This window comes from Aulostomus chinensis, chromosome 8 (assembly GCF_037954235.1).
Source record: "Aulostomus chinensis isolate RoL2024-O1b breed Wild chromosome 8, RoL_Achi_v1.0, whole genome shotgun sequence".
NCBI classification, from domain to species: Eukaryota; Metazoa; Chordata; class Actinopteri; order Syngnathiformes; family Aulostomidae; genus Aulostomus; species Aulostomus chinensis.
This window is the reverse complement of record NC_141327.1, coordinates 3,059,127-3,081,948: the sequence shown is the minus strand read 5'-3', so window position 1 is coordinate 3,081,948 and position 22,822 is coordinate 3,059,127. Positions and strand designations below refer to the sequence as shown.

General features: G+C 46.0%; 1 protein-coding gene across 5 annotated transcripts in view; it reads right to left on the bottom strand.

Annotated features, from left to right (window-relative positions):
- Positions 1 to 10,272: 10,272 nt before the first annotated feature.
- The window catches only part of tenm3 (teneurin transmembrane protein 3), a 469,376-nt gene continuing 456,826 nt past the window's right edge, over positions 10,273 to 22,822 (bottom strand). For all 5 annotated transcript variants that reach the window (XM_086210453.1, XM_086210454.1, XM_086210455.1 and 2 more), the window contains 9 exons: positions 22,254 to 22,598; positions 21,126 to 21,370; positions 20,863 to 21,044; positions 20,564 to 20,766; positions 19,582 to 19,692; positions 19,183 to 19,325; positions 18,948 to 19,072; positions 16,500 to 16,630; positions 10,273 to 12,718 (listed from right to left, as the gene is read on the bottom strand). In XM_086210453.1, the coding sequence (XP_086066579.1) occupies positions 11,963 to 12,718; positions 16,500 to 16,630; positions 18,948 to 19,072; positions 19,183 to 19,325; positions 19,582 to 19,692; positions 20,564 to 20,766; positions 20,863 to 21,044; positions 21,126 to 21,370; positions 22,254 to 22,598 (2,241 nt within the window). In that variant the 3' untranslated portion in view covers positions 10,273 to 11,962. The remainder of the gene's footprint in view (positions 12,719 to 16,499; positions 16,631 to 18,947; positions 19,073 to 19,182; positions 19,326 to 19,581; positions 19,693 to 20,563; positions 20,767 to 20,862; positions 21,045 to 21,125; positions 21,371 to 22,253; positions 22,599 to 22,822) is intronic.

The following is a 22,822-nucleotide window of genomic DNA, read 5'->3' as shown; positions in this document are numbered from 1 at the left end:
TAATTCTGCTGTGGAGAGTGAATAAACCACTCATTGATTTAAAGTATAGCCTCTTGTTTTGTTATGTTTTTTTCATCTCCTGAAGCCATGTTAAGACAAAAGGTCAGGGGTGTGTCCACCCAGGTGGGTGGGCTGGAACAAATTGGTGCCGTGACCCAGATCTTTTGCATGGTACCAAGGAGAATTCAGAAACCTGGGCTGCATTGTTCTTCAAACCTGACAGACAATGAGGCCTCTCTCTACTGATAGGGTAAGCAGAATAATTCTTATTACTGAAGTAAAATTTTGCTACTGGACAACACTTAATTATGCTGTCAGTGTTGAAGTGAAAATGACTGTGTCTGTTCAATAATAATAAAATGGTTAGAAATGTTTGTGTCAATAAAGAGGCACTCAATTACATGTGAAGTACAAGCACACATTTATCACAATAGGGACAGAAAATGAGTGCACTGGCAATCCAGAGGCAAATACAACTCTACAAAGAATAGAGAGGAAAAGGGTTGGAGTCCCGTAGTGAACTGGAAAATGTAACGCTACAAATTAAAAAGAAGTGAGGGGTAAAGTTCCGTAGCGGCTTGACAGAGATAACGTTACAAATTAAAAAGAATTAAGAGTTAGAGTCCTGTGGTGAACTGACAAATAATACCACAAATTTATAGGGTTGGAGTCCCCGCGGACGCGCTAAAGTACCAGCTTAAGGATGGATCCCTTTGGGTGAAACGCTCCCATAAAGTACCACTGTCAGGTCTGGGACCCATTTAGAATTAGAGGACAACACAGGGAATTTACAGGATAAAGACATCGATAAGAAGTGGCACAGGGACAGAATCGCATGTGAGATGATAATGCATGTGGGTGGCTTCCTGTGACTGAGCCATTTTGTTGAGATCTCCGGTGTGTATCCAGAGGTACAGACCGGAGGAGAATTCCACTCGTATAATCTCAGGCCAACACTGTTCTGTATTCAAGGTGGGAGGGAATAGATTAACTGGGAAATAAGAGACAGGATCAGACAAGGGATCGTGTTAAAAGGAGACTCTGGAGCTGGCGTGAAGTCCTGGCGGAGAGGCACACCTTCTCTGGGAGGGTGTAGAAGCTTGCTGTCTGGCTCAGAGTCTCTGGCTGTATTGGGTCACTTGATTCTCCCTCTGGTGTGTACATAGTGATTTTGAGACTTGTCTGAACATAGTCAAGTCAAGTCAATTTTATTTGTATAGCGCCAAATCACAACAAAAGTTCTCTCATGACACTTTCCAAGTAGAGCAGGTCCAGCACCTCACTCCTTCAATGAACCTCCACCCAACAATTCTCCATCAGCAAGCACATCCTGCAACAGCGGCCACCAAAACCTTCCTTTTAACAGGAAGGAACTTCGAGCAGATCCAGGATCAGTGGGGACGGCCTTCTGCTTTGACCGGTTGGGGGGTAAGAGAGCAGGAGAGCGGGGCAGAGACAAAGACAGATAATGGAGGAAGACAGACATGCAGAAGGAAAGACAGGCACAGAGATAAACGATACATAGTTTAATAAAAATGGAAAAGTGGTCGAAGGCTGAAGATGGGACGTTGATATGGTTCCTGAACTACACGTGGATGAAATATAGAGAAAAATTACCTCGACATTCCAAAAAAAATTTGAAAAATGGACTTTACAAATACAAGAAAGAGGTGTGTTCAGAGATGGGGGGGGTGTCACCCAACCCTCAGTATTAAAGCTCGTAGTAAAAACTGCAGAAATAAACAAGAAGGCTAAAGTTGAAAAAGCCTCATCAATCTCAAAAGGGAATTATGTGCAGAAAAGTAAGAGGGAGGAGGATTTTGTCCAGTTTACAGAGATATACAGCACTCACCTCAGTACCATATGATGAGTGTTTGAAACTGTTAATGACGAGCAACAACCAGGAAGATCAGAGACTCCAACCGAGCGCCCCAGCTGCTCCACCCTTGCTTCCTCCTTCTGATACTGAGGCTCAAGGGAAACCCAACACACAACCCCACTTATCTCGTAAAAACCCATTTAGACACATGAGGAAAAGATAGAACACCCTCCCCAAGGCCACATCAGTGGGGGATTATTGAATGTCCAAGAAACGGGAAGAAACTGGTACAGTTATCAAGAAATTAATCGGGCTGGGAGTGCACAAGGACACAGAGGATGGTAACAAAGAGGATGAAGTGAGAATACGCGAGGCTACACGACGACAGGAAGAGAGACGGCCAGGGTTCGGTCACAAACTTGAAGATTGGGACTCTACGGGTCCCGGGACAGACAAGGAAGTGACAGGTGTTCAAGGGTAGCAAGGAAGAAGGGATAGTTCAGTGGGATCTGGAAGGTAGAGCTGGGAGGTGGAACATAGACACGGGGCTCCAAGCAATATAGAACCGTTGCATGACAGAGAAGAGCAGCTGACTGGGTCAAAGGAAAGAAGTAGATCAGCTAATATGGAAAAAACTGGTGCAGCATAAAGATGGCACCTGGATGACAACGCTACAGCTCTTAGAAAAGTTGCAACAGGAGGAAGCAGAGAAAGTAGGGACAGAGAGGAAGAGGGAAAGAAAGATGAGCCAATAGCCTATCAAACTAGAGCAGGAGTGAAGACACATGAAGGGCTAGGAAAGCAGGAACAACAAGGGGGAAATGTAAACCACTGCATGCAGTAAACTCAGTATGATGACCCTGATTCCTCATCATATGTGTTACTAACTCCTCGTCTTCTCCCCTCATCCCAGATCCTGCTGCAGACCTGAAGAGGCTCAAGCTGCCACCCGTAGCTCCACCTGCTCACGTCCCCATCTGTCCATCAGTCTCACCTCCTTTCTCTCCCTCTTTACTCTGTCCCTCTCTTTCCTTCTGTATATCTGTTGTCCTCCATTATCTGTCTTTGTCTCTGCCCTGCTCTTGTTTGTTGGGTGGAGGTTCATTGAAGGAGTGAGGTGCTGGACCTGCTCTACTTGGAAAGAGTGAGGAGAGAACTTCTGTTGTGATTTGGCACCGTACAAATAAAACTGACTTGACTTAACTTGATTCCATCCACGTCTCCCGGGGCCGTTTACAAGAAACCTGCACTCCCTTCTCACTGCAAGATAAAGAAGGGCTTAGAGCTAAATTGCCCTCGATAAGGGAAGGCACCTCTAAATGGATACAAGAATTTGTAGAATTAGGAAAGGGAATAATCTGCAGTCTAGGTGATTGGAGAACCTGTGCAGGTTCTGAATTTATCCCTGGAAGAACTCAGGGAGGTGGAGAGATATGCAGGTACAGACACACACGCGGACAGTGAGCCGTTGTCAGCTTTTGTCAACGTACTATGGCCGGTTCTGAAAGGACACTATCCAGCCAAAAGGAATACCACCAAGTTATTGAAGATGCCACTGCAGTGCAGAGAAACGGGTACCCAATAATTAGCAGGAGTACTCAAGATATAGGAACACCACAGAGGAGGGGGTCTCCAGGCCGGGACACCTATGATGTTACTGCTCCGTGGAGCTGTGGACCGGTCTCTACCTCCCCCAGTTTAAAGGGAACAAAGACGAAGCGCAGACGGCCCAGTTTCTGCCACAGCAGGCTTCCCTACCGTCTGGCGATGGTCTGAATTCATGGTACGGTCCACCACACCCGCCTACCTATCCGGGACCGTCTCATGATAAGAGAAGCAGGTGAGGAACTACAAGGATGACTTGACTTGGATGAATGAGGGAGAGAAAGTGTTTATCAAAAATGATTGGTTTACCTCTGTTAGATCCACTTTAATGTCCAAAGACTAGGCAACATGACCAGAGATGCCGTGATAGGGCTTCATGAACAGCTGTCCGTCACCTCCCTCATGACCTACCAAAAGAGAACTGCGCTGGACTTCTTATTGGCCGAAAAGAGGGAGTTTGCTCAGTGATCAGGCAAGAATGCTGTGTCTTTATCTCGAATAATACTGCCACCAGTGGATTGGTTACCAAGGCCTTATCCAGGCCCAAAACACTGTCTGAAGAAATGGCAGAGCACTCTGTTATAAATAATCCATTTGGAGGCTGGACGGAATGAATGTTTGGTAAATGGAAAACATGATGATCTCCATAATTAGCTCACGAGTCGTAGCAGTCCCTCCGTTTGTCCTGTGTGGTTGTTGTTGTATTCCATGTTTCAGATCTCTGTGTGTGAAATGTATCGACACAGCGATCACAAACAAAACGGGGCCTCCTCCTCCTTATCAGATGCCCTCAGTGTTAAGGGGGGAAAGCAGGGGTTAATGTGAGCCGGATCCTGCCGGAACAAGATCCGGCACCTCTGAATTTTGGCCTCCCTGTGTTCTGGTACTTATTTGGGCAGAACCAGTACCACGGTAATTATTTGGGCAGATCATGTACCTCTTGTATTAAAAGAAAATATGAAAACGTTTTAAAAATGTTTAAAATACAACAATAATGTGCATAGATAAATTTACAGACCAAATCCTTAGAGTTTAACGTTGTTTATTAAGATTCAACGTCATTTGAAAGAGTCTGAGATCCGTTGATGCACCGACGCCAACAAACCACGCCCCAGACACAAACAAGTAACCTTTCGAAATTCGCCGCCTCTAAGGAGCAAGCAGAGAGGAAATAAACAGTTACTGTGTCAACACAACATCTGAAAAAGACAACGTTTTTCAAAAAGAAGGAAGAGTCGCATGACGCTTAAAACGAGGCAGAAAAGCCTCCACAAGCGGCGACGAGGGCAGCTGCAGCGGTCATGTTGACGATCAAAATCGGCTGCAGCAGGAGGCTAGCGCCGCCACAGCTAGCCTGGTTCACCTCCAGCTAGCCTGGATCACCTCCAGCTAGCCTGGATCACCTCCAGCTAGCCTGGATCACCTCCAGCTAGCCTGGTTCACCTCCAGCTAGCCAAGCCTGGTCTAACGTGATGTGAGGTGTCTTGGACAACTGAATGGTGAGCAGACCGTCTAATAATAGGCCGCCGTGCCACTCTTTAAATACCGTAATAATGATAATGGAAGACTTGTGTGATTCATTGTGAGCACTTTTTTTTGTTTGTTTTACAAGTTGGACCTGTTGAGAAACGAACTGCTGACTGTAGACTCTTAAGTCCCACCTGTGGTGATGTGGGCGTTCACCTGTGCTGCGCAGAGGAGGCTAAATAACTGTGAATTATCGTCATAACGTTGATACCTAGCATCTGCGTTAGCAAGCATACTTTGACCATCATTTATAATGTAACTAAGAACAAAAGACTGCAATATATTTCACCTGGTCTGCAGGGATCTTTCCAGTCGAGAGGAAGCCAGGTATTGTCTCCACAGCAGGGTGACACAAACACAGACACCAGTAGCGCTCCAGTTTGGCTCCGCGAGCTTCCCCGCACTCACCTTTGTGTGCTTGTGTGAGCGGAATCCATTTCTACCACCAGCTGCTGTTGTGCTCCTGGCACGTCTGTAGAGATTCTGCTGAAAATCCATCTCAAATTGCAGAAACAAGCCTCTAGGCTTTCATAGACAACCCAGAGGGACAGAGGAGGTCTCACTTTTCCCATCAGTCTGCTCACATGTGGCTGATCAAACACGTGAATGACGCATGTGAATTGTTCCGTCGTGTTGCTTTTAAACAGGTTAGATCGGCTGCGGCTGCTGTGATGCTCTTGGACCTGTAACATTACCAGCCATCCATCCATTTTCTTCTGCTTATTCCTGTTAAGGGTTGGGGGGGGGGGGGGGTGGAGCCGATCCCAGCGGTTACGGGTGAGAGGTGGGTTTCACCGTGGACGGTTCACCAGTCCATGGCAGGGCCAACACGTAGAGACAGACAACCATTGGCTCTCCCAGCCACGCCTACGGTCAATTTAGAGTCTGGATTAACCTGGTCCCTCTTGATGTCTTTGGACTGTGGAGGAAGCTGGAGTACCAGAGAGAACCCAGCAGGAACAGGGAGAACATGGAGACTCACCCAGAGAGACCCCGTGCTCCAGCCGAGACTCAAACCCGGAACCTTCTTGCTGTGAGGCCACAGTGCTGACCACTGCACCACCGGGCCACCTCCTGTATCATTTCCCCCATGGTAATTTTTATCGATGCCTTTTGCATATTCACCACTTTTCTCTCCTTAAAATGATGATTTTTAATTATGACAGCTTTTAAAAAAAATGTCACTTTGGTTTCTTTGCCTTGCTGGTAGCTCGTCTACCGCACAGCAGTCTGTAGAGGCGTATTTCTGTTGTTGCTGTGAGACAGAAATAACAAAGAGGCACCTTCACACGATACAGTCAGTGGAGCCATTGTGGTCCCCCGCTGGTTGGTCTGGTGAACCCATCCTTGTGTTGAACTGTTGACCTAAAAATGATTATTGGCTGCTTCAGAAAGCTTTGGAGCTGCTGCTGCTGCAGAGGTAGAGGCGATACAATGTATCTGATATTCAAGGTGACAGGTTTTCCTTTGTGTTGAGTAAACATTTGTAAAAAAGAAAAGGGAGAGCCGTGGTTTTGGTAATGTGTGAGTTTACAGCTCAAGAATCTTGAAACCTGTGAAATGACTGCAAACTGTGAAAATAACATGAAATGCAGCTACGACAGACAGATACTGCGCTTGTTGAGAAAAGGAATTTCCCTGGATAGTTGCTCACTTGTAGAAAACAAAATACATATTGACACTTTGCATGAATATGAGTTCTGTTCACACTCACAACGCAGAAGGTGACAGTGTGATGTTGACTCACACACACACACACACACACACACACACACACACACACACACACACAGATGCAAGTCAAAAGATTGTGATCTCTAACTGGATTTGAGTGACGAAGGAGGTCAAAGGGATTTGACCTCATCAGCTCAGGCTGGCAGATGAACGCTGACTAAAACTCCTTGTTCCCCTCTTTCGTTTTCACCCTGTGATTTCTTCTGTTTTATGGAACACCTCATGACATCAGCGCACCACGTGGTGATATGAAGCATCATGAAGAGTTGATTATTTGCACACTGCTTTCATACTTCCTATGTCCTAAACTTTTACTTCCAGCCAAGTATTTATCAGGATTTCACGATGGCAGACAGTGTTTTGACTGACACTGGGACACAGAAGCTGTGATGGAGGTTTTCATGGCCATCAATGTAATCTCTGCTCAGCAGTGTGAAAACATTAAAATAAAGAGACAGGTGTGGTTGGGCTGTTTCGCGACTGCTTAAACAAAAGAAGAAATGGGAAAACAACGCACACAATTGCTAATAGTTGACATGTTTTTCCTGCTCTGGGGCTGGGCTGAGTAATTTCCCTGAAGAACAACATTTCAGGCCAACACCTGGTAGTTTGTTCTTTCACACTTTCACTCAAATCATTGAATAAAAGTTCACAGTTGGAGTCGTTGAGAATTTGAGGATGCATTGAAATGCCTCAGGAGTGGAGTGTGCAGAAGGCCTGAAATCTGGCGTTGACACTAGCAAACCCCCACTGATATAATATGTTCATTTTGTGCAGCAAGGCATTAAAATATTACTAATGAGCTCAGCTGCCACCGGTTTGAGCATCCCACCTCCTGTTGGAAACAGTCTGCTGAGACACAGTCAGCCCTTTCTGCATCAGTTGACTGGGCTGCGCTTTGATTTTGGCCTCTAAACAAAGAGTGAGAGGCAGACACGACTCAGTCCCAGGGACTGGGCACAATCAAATCACATGCCGTACTAGCCAAGGTTCTGCTGGGGAACAACAGGACAGACAAAGTTCTCTCTGGGGGAGGAAGCTGGGGCAGAGTGGTAGGACAGCAACTCCAAACAAGCTTGAGAAGTTAGAATGTTGATTTTGTGTTGTTAAGCCACATGAATGGCGGCGCCAAAGGTTTCCCAGCAGAAGATTGCCTGCAGCCTCACACTGCCTCCACTGGCCTGCCCTCTTCCTGTACTGCATCCTGGTACTATCTCTTCCCCAGGTGAGCGGTGCATACACACCTGGCTGTCCACATGACATCAGAGAACACCGGATTCATCAGACCTGACGGCTTCCTACATTGATCCGTGGTCCAGTTCTGATGCTCACGTGCCCGTTGGAGCCCCTCTCAGCAGGTGACGGGCAGCGTGGGCGCTCTGACCGGTCTGCGCCGCCTCATTCACAGTCAGGTGCGACACGCTTAGGGATCCAGCATCTTTCTGTCTCAACCATTAACCTTTTCATCAATTTGTGTCACACTAACTCCTCTGTGGGATTAGACAACACTGGATCACCTTTGCACTCAACACACCTCAATAAACCTCTGGTACCTACGACCCGGTTCACTAGTGGTCCTTGCTTGGAACATGTTTGATAGGTTCTTAATGCTGCAGATCTGGAACACTAAAGAAACCCTTCAGTGAGCCTCCAAAATTTGGCTCGGTGTCGCTCAGACCGTTGCCTTAGCCGTCTTTCATGTCAAATTCCCTTTTCTTCACATCAGTGCTTGTAATGTTACGGCTGATGATGGTACAACAGACACAGCAAAATACTTAAGAAAGAGGGATAACAAGAGAGAAGTTCTATCCCAAAGTGATGGCTCGGACGGTCAAAATATGAATAACTGGCCAACACTTTCAAAACATGGACCAAATTATGAATTCACAAGGTTGAGAGGAAAAGTATGTGATGGTAGTTGGGGTTTCTTGGGTGGATTTTTTGGATTTACTGTTTTATTTGATTTGTTGTTGTTGGGTTGTTGTTGTCTTTTTTTCGATCAGCTTATTAATGCGCACAAGGACTGTACTGTTGGGCAGAGCACTTCATCTTTGTGGAGCTCCAGAGCCCGGCTGTGTGGGAATGCCTCTGGCAACGATCCATCTATTGATATTTGCACACATGCAGCCAGGCACTCCCATTTCAATAAATGTCTTCACACACCAGACACAACTCTCAAAGATGCGTACACGGTGAGCGCGGAATGATATTCAAGAGGTTAGATGTCAAGATTTGAGGAAACAGAAAAGTTGCCTCTGAGAAAAGTGTGGCAGAATTTTCACGGATGGTCCATAATCGTTTTTTTGAAAATTGGTTGTTGAGCTATTGTTCATTTTCTCAGTTGCTGTGATATATTAGTAAGCTGCAGTAGAACGTGCAGGGTTATGCTTTCTATGTTTCGCCATCATCAGTACATAAGGCCTCAATTGGTGTTGTGCTTGGTGGACATTACACGGTAGTTTGGCACTTTGTTTTAATCCCACAAAGATTTAAACCGTCAGCTGCTCTGTTGCAAGGCCCTGCTCTCCCTCCAGGCTACTGCCGTCCTGAATGCAGCCTGAACATTTGTGGTAGCGAGCAAAGCTCTGCATAAAGCCTCTAATGTGAATCAGGGCCTGAGAGAAAGAAAATCCTTCTTGACGTAACCTAAATGACTAGTCACCGTGATGTCGCTCACATAAGGCTACTGTGGCGAGAGCAGGGCGAGCACACAGCCCGCTCTCATGCCCAACACGTGTGTTGAAGCCGACTTGCAGTGAGACCAAGTGTAGAAGAGTCTGAGCCGCCGGAGAGCGTCACTGGCTTCTACTTGGACTCGTTATTCTAAAATTTGAGTCATGAACAGGCAGAACGATGTACTGTCTCAATGGGACTTGAGGCTCGCTCCCGCATCTGCCTCTGTACGTCTGATACATCACCCTGCGTGAGGGGATCGCGGTGCGGCTTGTCCTCAGACTGAGCGGTTTCACAGATGAACACACCCGTCTGTGTGCACGGGTCACAGCTGAGGCAGACAGGTCGATGTGCCCATCATCAGCTGATCTGAGTGAATAAGTACATTTTTGTACGGCAGTACCAGTTAGGTGTGGGAACCAGTTATGGTGGCGAGGTGTGACGTTTCCAACTCTCAGCAGCTGGCCAGTTGAAACAGGTGTGTGTGTGTGTGTGTGTGTGTGTGGGGGGGGGGGGTGTTAGTGCAGGAGTACAGCCTATTTCTGACAGAGAAAAAGGGGCTCATTGGCCTGTAGAGCTGCAACTAGGAGCCTTTTGTAATAAACACATTATTTTTTGATAAAAACACCACCAAAATGAAAGTATTAAACTGGCAATGGGCTGTAGTACGGCGCTCCTGAATGCTCCTTCAATGGGAATGGATTCAGCGAAGTTGTAGAAAGTGGGATGTCTGTAGAAATGTTTACAATGACATCTGTAGGTGGTGTTAAGAAATGTTTAGAACCTGCTGCTGCAGCAGAAACAAGCAGCTACAGCAGCTGGAAGCTCTCACACACAACAGGGTTACTCTGGTCCTTTGGCTTTGTGGACAGAAGAACAAGAAGACAAGAAGAAACAGAGAAAAGAGCCCAAGTTTCAAGGGTTTTATTCTTTACTGTAGAAACACTGTACATAAATTACTTTCTCTGAGACTAATATTGATGTACGGATAAGAGGAATTTCTCAACTTTCAAAATGAAAAAAAGGTAAACCCATAAAACATTGTCAACTCGTCTCAATTCTCTCTGAGAAACATTGGTAGCATAAGATGTTAACTCCGTCAGTAAAGTTCCTGCTCCCACCCTTGTAAACACACATACACACAAAGAAAACTCCCCTAAGAGTACAGAGACCCACAATCAATGAGAAAACGTCCACACCAAGTTTTGTTTTATTACTGTTACTCATTAAAGTCACTGATGGCGATACACTGTCCCTTTAAGGAGAAACAAGCAAAAACGTGGAGAGAAGCAACGATTAGTTACTACTCACAGCAACCCTGCCCCCCCAAAGCCAAGACAACATGTTTCTATTGCAAGCAATACTACCAACTTTGACCGATAAAAGCACAAGGTCTATGCGTTATGAGGCGGAGTCACATTTTGCAGAAGTGAAGGACTCCTGGGCTAGCAGGGGGGTCAGTGCTTGACAGAACCACTGAGCCAACTGGGTCCACAAAGAGTACATCCACAGAGAATCCAAGAGCCGTGGCGCCGCCGTCCTCCTCCCTCCTGATAGCACAGCTGTTGACTGTGTCTGTCACGGTTCTGTGTCAAAGGCCTTGTAAAAGCTCAGGGGACGATGACGAGGAGTTTCTGACCCAAACTGATCCCAGTAAGAAAGAAACAAAACACAACTCAAAAGGTCTGGTTTTGTCAACTTCAAAGATCATGGTCCATTCCTGTGGTGGTGGTAGTGGTGGTGGAGTAATAGCAATAATAGTGGTATTGGTAATAGTATGTAAACACTTTTTTGTTCATTTTTATATCCCCTTTTTGTTTGAAGCAAATGCAAGTTTATATATAAAACAAAACAAAAGATTTCAAACAGAAAATCTCTTTTTTCTCCCTCCTTCATACAAATTGTCCTTTTTTGTGCCCGTCTCTCTTAGAGAGAGTCCACAAGAGTTCCGCTCGATGGCTTCAGCCACGGAAAACAAAAGATCCTTTAGACATAGACGTCTGAAAGCAAAGAGCGACAGGACCCACCTGGACCCACAGACACGTGGGACCTGCGACATGTGTAACGTTGAAGGTTCTGACAGCGCAGGACTGTCTAAATGCTCGGACCACTCAGAGTGGCGATGGCTGCTGAAATGCTCAGTTGGCTGTTTGAACCAGTCTTAACATCCCACTGTTTCACAGCTAGATAGCACAAGTGATAGCGCTCAGGTTAGCCCCGCCTCCTGGAGTGTGGGAGGGGCATGCGTGCAGCGTGTTCAAAGGTACAAGAAAGGGAAGGAGAAAGAAAGAGATAAAGAAAGAAAGGAAGAATGAAAGGCAATGGTTTGAACCTTTTAGCTCAGTATACACTGTCACAACTGAAGTTCTATAATGTTTCAGTTGCAGCGAGTCGATTGTTTAACCCTCTAGCAGTCTTTTAGTTCTTGGTCTTCGTCCTCAGCAAAAACACCTTTGCAAACGTGGGGGTCTCTTCAGTGGCTAGTTTCAGTCTCAACACAGTTCAGTCTGTGACATCGATTTTGTGTTTTATAACAGAACTTATTCTTTTTGGAGTCTCTGACAGTCACACGTGGGTAGAAATTTGCTGCGTGTTGATGCCGTGTTACCTCCGCCCTATCTCACTCTGGCGGAGAAACTGGATGTTGTTGGCGCTGTCAGCTAGCTCAGGATACTGCTCTATAGACAAGACGTAATAACCATCGTAACCCAGAACTTTCCCGCCGCTCAGAAGCTGCCTTTTCTCCCCCTCCGTCCACAGCCGGACCCCTTCCTCTCCGTCTCTCACCCGTTGCTGTTCGCGGGCCCAGGCGCTCGACAGCGCCCTCTGTCGGGCCTGCTCCAAGATTCGCGCTTTCTCCTCGTCCAGTGTTGTTCCGTACCGCACGTGGAGTGCCAGAGCGCCATACTGAAGCTCCACATCTGCAAAGCGCCGCGTTCGGCCATTCATCACCGTAGTAGACTGAGACACCGTGACATTGACACCGTTTTCTAGTGATTTACGCCCCGAGGTGAGCCGCAGAGCGCTGAGGTCGTTCTCAGGCAGGCTGGTCTTGATGAAGTAGTGTGTGTCCCGACCCTCCACTGTGAAATGGAGGTCCTCGAGGTAAAAGGCATTGTTTAAGACTGCCGCCACTTTGATACAGTCCTCGTTGGCTATGTTGAGGGCGTTGGTCACCACACGGCCTTGGATCACGGCGAGCATCACTCCCTTGCCGATGAGAGACTTGACGGTGGCGAACCAGAGCCAGGGCTTCGTGTGGTCTGAGTGCCGCCGGCTGAGCTGGATTTCTGGCATCCGCTCAAAGGAAAGGAAGGCCCGGGCCTGGCGAGTCACCTCCTGCTGGACACCTGAGATAGACTAGAAACACAAGGTGAGGTTAGTGTTGATGTTCTGCTCGAAGGCATCGTGACGCAGTGCTCACTCAGAGCAGAAAATAGAAAAAAAGTAGAGCTGATCACGTTATCCCGCCCGCTTTACTGGCACGTGATCGTTAGAATCAGCAGCATCGTTTGGAAATAGTGGGATGCGTTTTGCAGCACGTCTCCCTTGTACTCCCCTGCACCGCGTGGCAGCAGACAGCAGTTGCATGAGCCGCAGCGGTGATGTCACACGAGCGAACAGAACGCAAGTGGCAGCTGTACAATCGAAGCCAGAGAGCAGCTCTCCCTGAGTGGATCCTGAAGCGGGTTTCATGTTGACATTTCCAGTGACAACTTCAAGAAAAAAGCCTGTAAACTCATTGTAAGTGGCAACTTTTTTTTGTTTTAGTTTTTACTGTGGGGATCCCATGTTCTCTGACCATTCATTTTCACGTCTGCACACTGGAACTAAGAACGACTGAATACCAGTGGCTCATTTCCAGCCTGTTTTCCCGACTTATCGAGATGATTTTCCATTCAAGCCAATATTTTCTGCCCGTCTTTCAGAATGAGGGAGAGAAATTTCATGATGAACCCACGCAAGGATCTCAGCCACCCAACCTTTTACTGGCCGCCTCTCAACTCCTCTGAGCAGGTGATTAAAAAAAAAAAAAAGGGAAAAGTACTGCTGTTGTTTTTTTTTTCCATAAACACATCTGAAATTGTATTTTTCTCATGAAAACTTCTCTGGTTTAGTAAGAAAAACAGGGCAGAAATATCAGTTCTTTTTTTAATTTCGATGAAAACCCACCTCATTATTTCAGAAAAGCAGGGAACTTTATTTTTAATGCAATGCACTGAACACATAAACATTCATATGTTATAAATATTTTATGTACTCATAATGTGCTGCGTATATTTCAGCGATTCTATTTCCGTGTTTTACAGAATATTTAGACGATGCTGAGCTTGTTCCTCCGCGGCAGTGAGAGAGAAAACGAGCTGTCCGCCTGCGTCTCTGTACACGACGCCGTCACCGCTCTCAGTGTGAAATTAACTGGAAGAAACTACGATGCAACAAGGGCTAATTAGATAGCAAACAAGTGCTAATCACTGAAATGGAGGCTTAAAATAATTAAATCCTCTCTCAAAGAGGCTCAACTACACGCTGAACAACATACATTAGTGACAGGACTTATTGTGTCGTGTTTGTTGCGTACTGAGAGGAATCCTGCCAGCGGTTTCTTGTTTTGACAGGTGTACGCATATCTAAAACCAGTAAAACTGGTCAAGGTAGGCTGTGCCCCAAACCCGATCCTGTCCACTCCCCCCTCCGGGTTTCATACTGTTACCAGAAACAGGGCTGATGTAAAAAATTGATAGATGGCTCCAATTATTAAACACTTCTAACTACAGTTAAATGTGGGATGTGTTTGCTTGTGTGTGTGTGTGTGTGTGTGTGTGTGTGTGTGTGCGCGCGCGCGCGCGCACTACAGCTACATTTGTCTGTCTTCATTAAAGTTTCCTGGTAAACTAGACCTCTCCCCAGAGGCTGAGCCTTATTGACGAGCTGCCGCGTCGTCCCTTTGCCTCGCTGTCAAACAAACTGCTTCCACCTCCTCGCTGTCCTGGACAGTCTTTATAAACGGTCCCTTAGTATTGAACTACTTTGGGTTCTCTTGTGTTTGAATGTCCAGTAGTGCATCCTGGATTTCTTTGGTTTTGTGTTTGTTTTCCCCTTTCTCTCTTATAACTTTTATTTACTGTAAGGTTTGGGCTTCCATTGGAGAGGGAGGAGCAGAGGAGATCCCTGGACGCCTCTCCAACGTATTCTCATGTCCTCTCTTGGCGTTCCCTCTCCGTTTGTTCCTTTAGTGCACTTTCCTCTTTCTTTTCCATTTCTTCTCTAGCTGGTGCCTTGATTTGCTTTTTCTCATTCTGGTTTTCTTGCTCTGTCAGCTTCTTTGTTGCGTTCTTCAGATTTCCTTTCACTTCATCTAGACTTCCTTGAATTTTCTCATCTTTCTTTCTTCACCAGTTCTTTTTTTTATCTTGTGTATACAAAGCTGTCCTGTCATTTTGTTCGCAGCTGTTGTCCCTTTCCATCTGTGGGTGTTCATGCTTGACTTTGCATGACTTTGAAGATGTCAAGTTACCAGTGAATCTAAGCCTGAGCAGCACCAAGAGAATCAGAAAATCTTACTGCAAGAAGTCATTCGACAGTGTCACAGAGCTGCTGTGCTGAGGTGGCGATGCACCGCAGTGCAGCGGCCACACCAGCAGAGGTCAGTCTCTACCAGTGGATCAGGCAGCCGAGCTGAGAAACGTGCTGGCTGCCTGCAGGTGGTCATGATGATGTGACTGCACCTGTAAAAAATGCTTTTTTTTATTTTGGATTTAGCTCCAATGGGGTTCAAAATAAAAACATCCCTTCGTAAGGATCATAATCTTCTATTTCTAAATTGATCAGTTTGAGAGAAGTTGATCTGTAGTTTGTGGTGCTGTTGAATTCTACTGGCTTTTACTGATACGAGTATTCAATATTTTGTCCATCCCCTTCATATGAATGTAGGTGACAAAGTGTAAGGAGCAGCTCCCAGTAGAAGCTCGTCCAGTTCAACGTCACCACAAACTACAGCCATCAAAAATGACAAGTAAAAAATCGATCAGTTCATCTGAGACTGATTTGAATAAAACTGAGCGTTATGATTCTTTTGAAGGGATTTACTGCAGGGTGCTGGTATTATTCTCAGTAGGAAACCTGCTAGAAACCAGTAAAGTTAGGTCCACTCCCAAACTGGTCGCTATTCACCCCCCACCATTTGCATGTTTGTGTGGAGGGTTTGCATCCCACATCTAGAAGTGGGGAGTGGAGGATAAAACATTTCGCCATGGCAGCGTAGCCCTCGGCACTGTGGTTAATTGAGACTGGAGGGAATTTCACACAAATATCAGCTCCATCTTGCTACTTTGTTCAGAATCAGTTGTGGTCTTGCACACGAGCACAAGTTGTATTTATCTCATTCTGCCTTCATCACGGAACGTGTGGTGATGGAGAAACTCAAACGAGTATATCAGTGTGTCCCGACATGCACTGAGCTGGGACACACGCAGCACCAGAGCCACAGCATTTGAGTGGACGTTCTCCACTCACAGCTGCTGCTGGAAAGGCTTTTTTTGTTTTTAATGAAATATTGGAAATGTGCAACACATAAAACACAACCCTATTTTTTTTCTGAGTAGAAAATATTCCTCTGTCTCATCTTCTGTTGTTACACTGTTGAACTTCAAACTTCACGACTGTCCAGTGGTGGTGGAGTGCACATATGAAGATTCTAAACCTCAGGGAGCTGAAAACGATCCATGAAAGGAGCGTCATGGGCGTTCGGATCGTAATAATGATCGGAATCGTCATCGGTGACGGGACTACTGGAGAGCTTGTGATGCTCCAGAAACAAACCTCCAGTAATCTAGCATCAGTTTGTCTTCCCATTCACGCACACATTTAGGACAGATTTCGTCATGCATCTGTTAGTTTCAACATATAAGGAATATTTGATGGCATCCTGCATTCATGATGCTGCAGGGAATTCCCAATGTTCCAAATTAAACATCTCTTTGGCCACATTCCCTGAACAGGGAAAACTGTTTAGCTGCACTGCGGATGGGAATGAAGTTATTAAATTGAATTCATCTAAGTTAGTAATTTGTATGATGTCATGATGATGTCACACGTGAGTTGACTGTGACATCGCTGGCGGGCTGAGTGGCTGACTCACAGGCAGGTCGTCCCACTGCTGGCTCTTCTTCATCTCCAGCGACGGCTGCGTCAGGTCAAACTTGGGGATGGGGAATCCCGGGATGGCGTTGTGGAGGTGGAAGCCAAACGTGACCAGCCAGATGTTGACATCTGATGAGAACGAGAGCACAGACAGTGAGGGACTGCGAGGGATTTCTGCCCTCTGATAATGACTCCAGACAAAGCACTGTTGTTTCCTCTTTGGTCATTATTATTATTTGTTTTGCCATTTTTTCATTTAAATATCAGGTTAAAAAAAAATGCTAAAAAATATATATATAATTTTTTTAACACACCTCCTTTGTAACCTGACATTTCTTTGAATTTAATTTGAACATATTTATCACTCAGTCAAGACAACAACCGCTGTGGTTTGATAATGCAGGAGTAAGATCCGTCTAAAGAAGCAGACAAGTGTCATGTTATTGCAGCTGATTCACAACAAAGGGGATATTGCACTTGTTAGGAAAGAACCCAGTCAGAAAAATGCAAATCTAATCTAAAATGCTGGATCATTACATAGAAAACACTTTTTTCAACTGATTGCTTTTTGTGAAGTAGAAGGGAAAAAAATTAATATCTGCCCACTAACAATGTAGCATTGCCTGGAGACGACATTGTTTGGGTCCAAGTGGTTATGAAATAATCTTCATAAATTAAGTTTGCATCGAGCTCCTCACCCACTGAGATAAATCTAGCAAGGATGGGTTGCTACAGAATGCAAGGGCTGCTATTCAGAGATGGTTCTAAGTCCCGTTTGTGCAGGAGGGTGTGTGGCGCTCACGACCAGCTAGAGCGGAGGGAGCGTCACCGTTTGAGGGTGGAGATGATGTCACTGAGATAGCCGGGGGGTTCGGCTGTTTAAGGCTTTGTAAGACTTTGTGCTCCATCCTGAGTGGACCATGCAAAAAAAACCCAACTGATCTGGAGATGAGAATCCAGTGTCTGGATCTGTTCTTCAGCGTCTGTTAGCGTCCTGCACTTGGCTGTAAACGGGCTGAATGGGAACACGACTACTATTTTCACAGAAGAACTTTTCTTTGAAGTTCACCCATCCATCAGGAGCAATCAGGGGTTCAGTATCTTGCTCAAAGACACTTGGACATGGTCACCGGGGGAAGTGAGGATTGAACCAGCGACCCTTCAGTTGCCAGACAGCCACTCTACCTCTGAGCCACGCCGCCAATGAATTTAATTACACATCACATTATGTCCTTCAAGTAGTATTTTAGGATATTAAACAATTTTAAAAATATTTAAGTAGCCTGAAGTTTGTTTTTTTTTTAAACTGAGGCTATGACCCAACATCTTCTGTATTTATGTACAGAAAGAATGTTTATCATAGTGAAAGAAGGAGGACCTAGAACTGAACCTTGTGGGACATCTAAAAACTCCTGCTTGAGTCTTCATCACAACCACCTCGTGCTTTTCATGTCCACTCCATTACCTTCACAAAAGATTTTGCCCTCCAAAGGCCCCTTTACCAAGTCACAACAGGGTCAATACTAATGGTGTGAGGATGCATCGATGCATCAAGATGCGTACACAATAACGACTAGACTGACTCAGACAGCTTCTGTTGGAAAGACTGAAGCTGCACATCGCTAGTAAACACATCAATGTGTCATTAACAGCATCCGTTATGGTCGTGCTCCATTTAAAGGGGTCCCGGGCCCAGGTTCTGTTGGTGCTCGCTCTTGTAGCGCACCATAAAACAGGACCATCATGAGGTTGTGAAAGTTCATGTGTCCAAAGGAGAGCTTCGTTTTAAAGTTTGTTTTAAGGACAAAACCAGTTTTTCCTGTTACATTTTTCAACAGTTTCGGCGCGAGTCTTAGGAAGGCAGTGGAAATAAGAAAAGGTGAGAACAGGACGATGAACCAGGATGAGGGGTCATACATGCTGTCACACACCTGGAGCGCCATCCTGGGGGTGTGACCTGACAGTAGGAGGTGTGACAGGGAGGTCACGCCTCCGTAACGTCAGCTGATAGAGCACGTCACCACCGACATTCTGGTGACAGTTCTGAGGAGGGCGGAAGACTCGCGTCAAAACTGTTAACATTATAACAGAAAACCTTTTTTGTCCTTAAAACAAACTTAAAAAGTCAGGACGATCATTAATGCTTTGAGTGACACCTGCGTTTATGCTGGTGACACGGGTCACACGTACCAGCTCGTGTACTGATCCAGTCACCTTTCTCTGGTTTGATTCAGTTAAGCAACATGCCGACAGCATCTGAACTGGATCCTGTCACTGCTAATGCTGTCATGCTCTCTAAACCAGTGTGACGGTGGGAGGGACACCAGCCCACTGGTGTAACTGGGTTACCACAGCTGATGTTAAGTGAGTAACCTGGTTTCTGAAGTCCACTGACTCAGAGTACCTGCTAAGATAAATCTGAGTACACTCTGTGTTTCAGTCTTACCTGTGACGTATTCTTTGACCTGATGAATTTTGCTGATGGGGTTGTTGCCACGGAACATGTAGAGGTTGAAGGGCTGGGGGTCTTTGCCGACCCTCGTCCACGTGCTGATGTCAGGGGTGGTCCACCTTGGTGACAAACACGGGGATTACATGAGACATAGACAAAGCAGCCTGTTTTACTGCATCTCATCTGATGCTCAGACTGGAAGTGAGGGAATCTGTGAGGGACTGCCTACCTCCCTGCGGGGATGTCATAGTCTCGGTCTCCGAAATGCAGCAGTCGTGTCAGAGGATCGTAGAGGCCGCCATGGAAACCAATTACCAGCACAAAGTCTGGGTTGGAATCAAAATAAATCTCGCCGTATGCCGTGTACTGTACCTACACACACACACACACACACACACACACACACACACACACATGCACGCACGCATGCGCACACACACACACACACACATGCACGCACGCATGCGCACACACACACACACACACACAGATAGCCATTTAGAATTCTAGAATTTAAACACACATAGAAAAACACAACCTTAATCTATTGCTCCACAAAGACACACACACACACACACACACACACACACACACACACACACACACACACACACACACACACACTAACCTGTTTCAGTAACAGTCCATTGTTGCTGAAGACAGCAAGTGGAGTCCCCGTGTTATCACAGGCGATATAAAACTCCTCGCCACTGCTGATTTCCATGGCGAACACGTGGCCCTGTGCAACAATAAACAGTGTAATTACAGATATTTCAGCAGTGATGGTTTTTGTTATCACTGCTCTCGTATTCCATAACTACTCTTCACAGGTGATAGCAGGAGGGCTGTAAATAATGATGTCACCATTATTCTTAATTGTCCCAGGTCTCGCTCCTGCTGCCACTAAGCTAATTACGCTAACCATTCTCATCACAATAAAACAGGGTTACCTATGGCTGCCACTGAATCACAGCTTCCCCCAACGCATTTAAAGCTGCAGTCGCCTCTAACAGCGTTTGAATGTGATAAAGTAGAGCTGCTACACAGGAAGCTGTCTCCTCCTGGCTAAATGAGATGCTGTACAGTCACGAGGATGGCCTCTGGAGGAAACTCTGCTCCACACCGACGGTGTCAGAGACTCACCAAGATGATGCATATGAAGACGATACAGGTAATACGAAGGAAAAAACATTGAAATGGAGGGAAATTTTATCCTCCTCTTCCTCCTCATTTTTTTCTGAAATGAATCATCATTTTAGAACTTTAAACTTTGCAAAGATCTGGTGAAAACTCTCACCGGCTGAATGTTTCACCCTAACGGATAAAATCTGGTGGGCACCTGGAACAAAAAAGTCCATTGGGGCCGTGACTTCAACCCAACAGGAAGTGGTTTACAATTTTTTGCTCTTTTTGTGGTCCGGATTTCACAAAGTTCGTGTTTGGTAAAAGTCTGAGCCTGAGTACTGACTCTTTGTCATAGAGCCACCTAGTGGTGACAGGAAGTAAGCCTCATATAACAAACATGATCGGATCATTTGGATGTGTTAGACTACTCAGGGTGGAGGGTTGGCAGCCCAGGCTTCACGCCCACCAGCCCCGCCAGTTCTTACCTGCAGGTCGTAGTAAAAGGATGTGATTTCGGAGCTGGAGTGGTTGTAGACATGGGTGATCCTGGTGGGATAGTTCAGGTCAGCATAGAAGAACTGCAGGTGTTGGCCCAGACTGTTTCTGGATGCCACACGCCTGCCCAAACCATCGTAGCGGTACTGGATGGTCCAACTGGCTGCTTTACTGTAGACACGGACTAGAAGACCTGCAGGACACGGGAGAAATGATAACACACGTATGTTAAAGCTATTATGCATATTCACGGTCGATTGATCATACACACGTAAGAGTTTAGTTCTACCCTTGGAGTTGTATTCAAAGATCTCGGCTCCTCTCTGTCTGAGGAAGCCGTCTTCATCCAGTCTGTACTGAACATCTCCCAGACGAGTGATTCTGTCTCGCAGGTCGTAGCGTAGCGGCGTCAACCGGCCGCTGTTTCCAGGGTTCAGCAGATGCAGGTTCCCATTTAGGTCATAATTATATCTGTAAGCCAGGTTCACGAGGCTGTTAGTATTTTTCATTTTAAGCAATTTTGAAAAAAACAATTCACTCATAGGATCTTGCCTCCACATCATCTTCTCATTGAGGGAGACTGTCTGCAGTTGTCCATCAACATCGTATTCATAACCATATTTGGTTGTGTTGGCGAATGGACCGATCTTGATCTCGCGTTTGGTGACCCGGCCCATGTTGTCATACTGAATGGTGATCCAGTACATCAGGGACCGGAAGATCTCGTACTGGATCTCCTTGATGCGGCCGTGCTGGTCGAAGTGCTTGGTGTAGGTCATAACTGCTGTGGAGATGATCTGAGACAGGGGAGGACACATTGAGGTCATCAGCTGGCTGAGCTCCTGCACCAATCAGACTTTGCCACAGAGACAAATGACTGGTGAACAATGCACCCTCTCAAAAGCAGGAACGGTGCTGCACCAGTAGACCCCGTTTTTTTTGTTGCTAAATGGTAAAAATGCTTTGTGCTGGATCAAGATAGGAATGCCACCTCACAGAAGGTGATCTGCACCAGCCTTGCGGGAGGAGGTGGGCTTTGGTCCACACTGTACACCTGCACAGGCACGAACGTGGACAGCGGCTGGGTGTATTTTGGCTAAACATTTAGCGAGGAAGCAAACTCCGACAGATAAGACAGTGAAACAATGTTGCAGCTTGATGAGGGTATGAGAGCAGGTGCCCCTTTACACCATCTCTTAACTCATCCGCTTCAATTCAACTCGCTCGGGGCAACTGATCACAAACAGGTGATGCCTTAGACCAGGGCTGTCAAAGCGAGGAGCCCGGGGGGCAAATCTGGCCTGCCATGAGGCCAGATGTAATGAATATGTGAATAAACCCAGGCTGAATCACAAAATACAAAACCTATACTATCACTCACTGCTTATGCTGTTTTATTTTCTGTGAGGTTAACATTCAGAAATACAAAATTTCTAATTTCTAATATTTGATGAACCAATTTTTCAGAATTTAATCAGACAGTAGAGTGCGCAAGTGATGTAAGAAATAAAATCAAATAAAGGCCAGGTTGGTACGCAGTTAAAAGGCTTTTTAACAACCAAACGTGTTTGGCAACTGTTTAAATTAAGTTTGGCCCTCCAGAGGAAAGAGTTTGGACACTTTCCTTTAGACATTTTGGACATTACCCATTTTTATTTAATGTCTAATTGAATTTCTTACCTGATTGATGTCGTAATAGATGACTCCAAACTTCCCGAACTGCTCCACCTTCCCCGAAATGTCATCGAACTGATAGAGATCGATTGGCAGTGGCGTCTCGTTGATTACGGCCTGCATGCTGGTAACTCTGAAGCTGTTGTCATAGGTGTAGTCGAAGCGCGCGTTCACCATCCCGTCCTCGCTGAAGCGGAATATCTGCCGGTCGACCAGTGGGCCAATCTGGCGGTAGCGGATGGAGCAGATGAAGCCTTCGCTCTGCAGGTTGACGGTCTTTAGCACGCCAGCGGTCTCATCATATGTGAAACTGACACGAGTTGAGTCATACAGGATCTCTGCCAGCTTGTTCTGAGGGAGAGAAATTAAAAGGTGCAGTTTGTGTTTACAACATTAGATAGTGTTCACCCTGGATCAGCCACCACACCATCAGCTAGCAACACCTCCTGAGTGGTCGATTCAAGCTGTCAAAGTCCCCGTTCACCCCCTGCTGCAGCTGCTGCTTATGCAGATCACACTTCCACCACACTAGGGACCACCTGACACGGTTATTCAAGCTTTCCCAGGTACGGAAC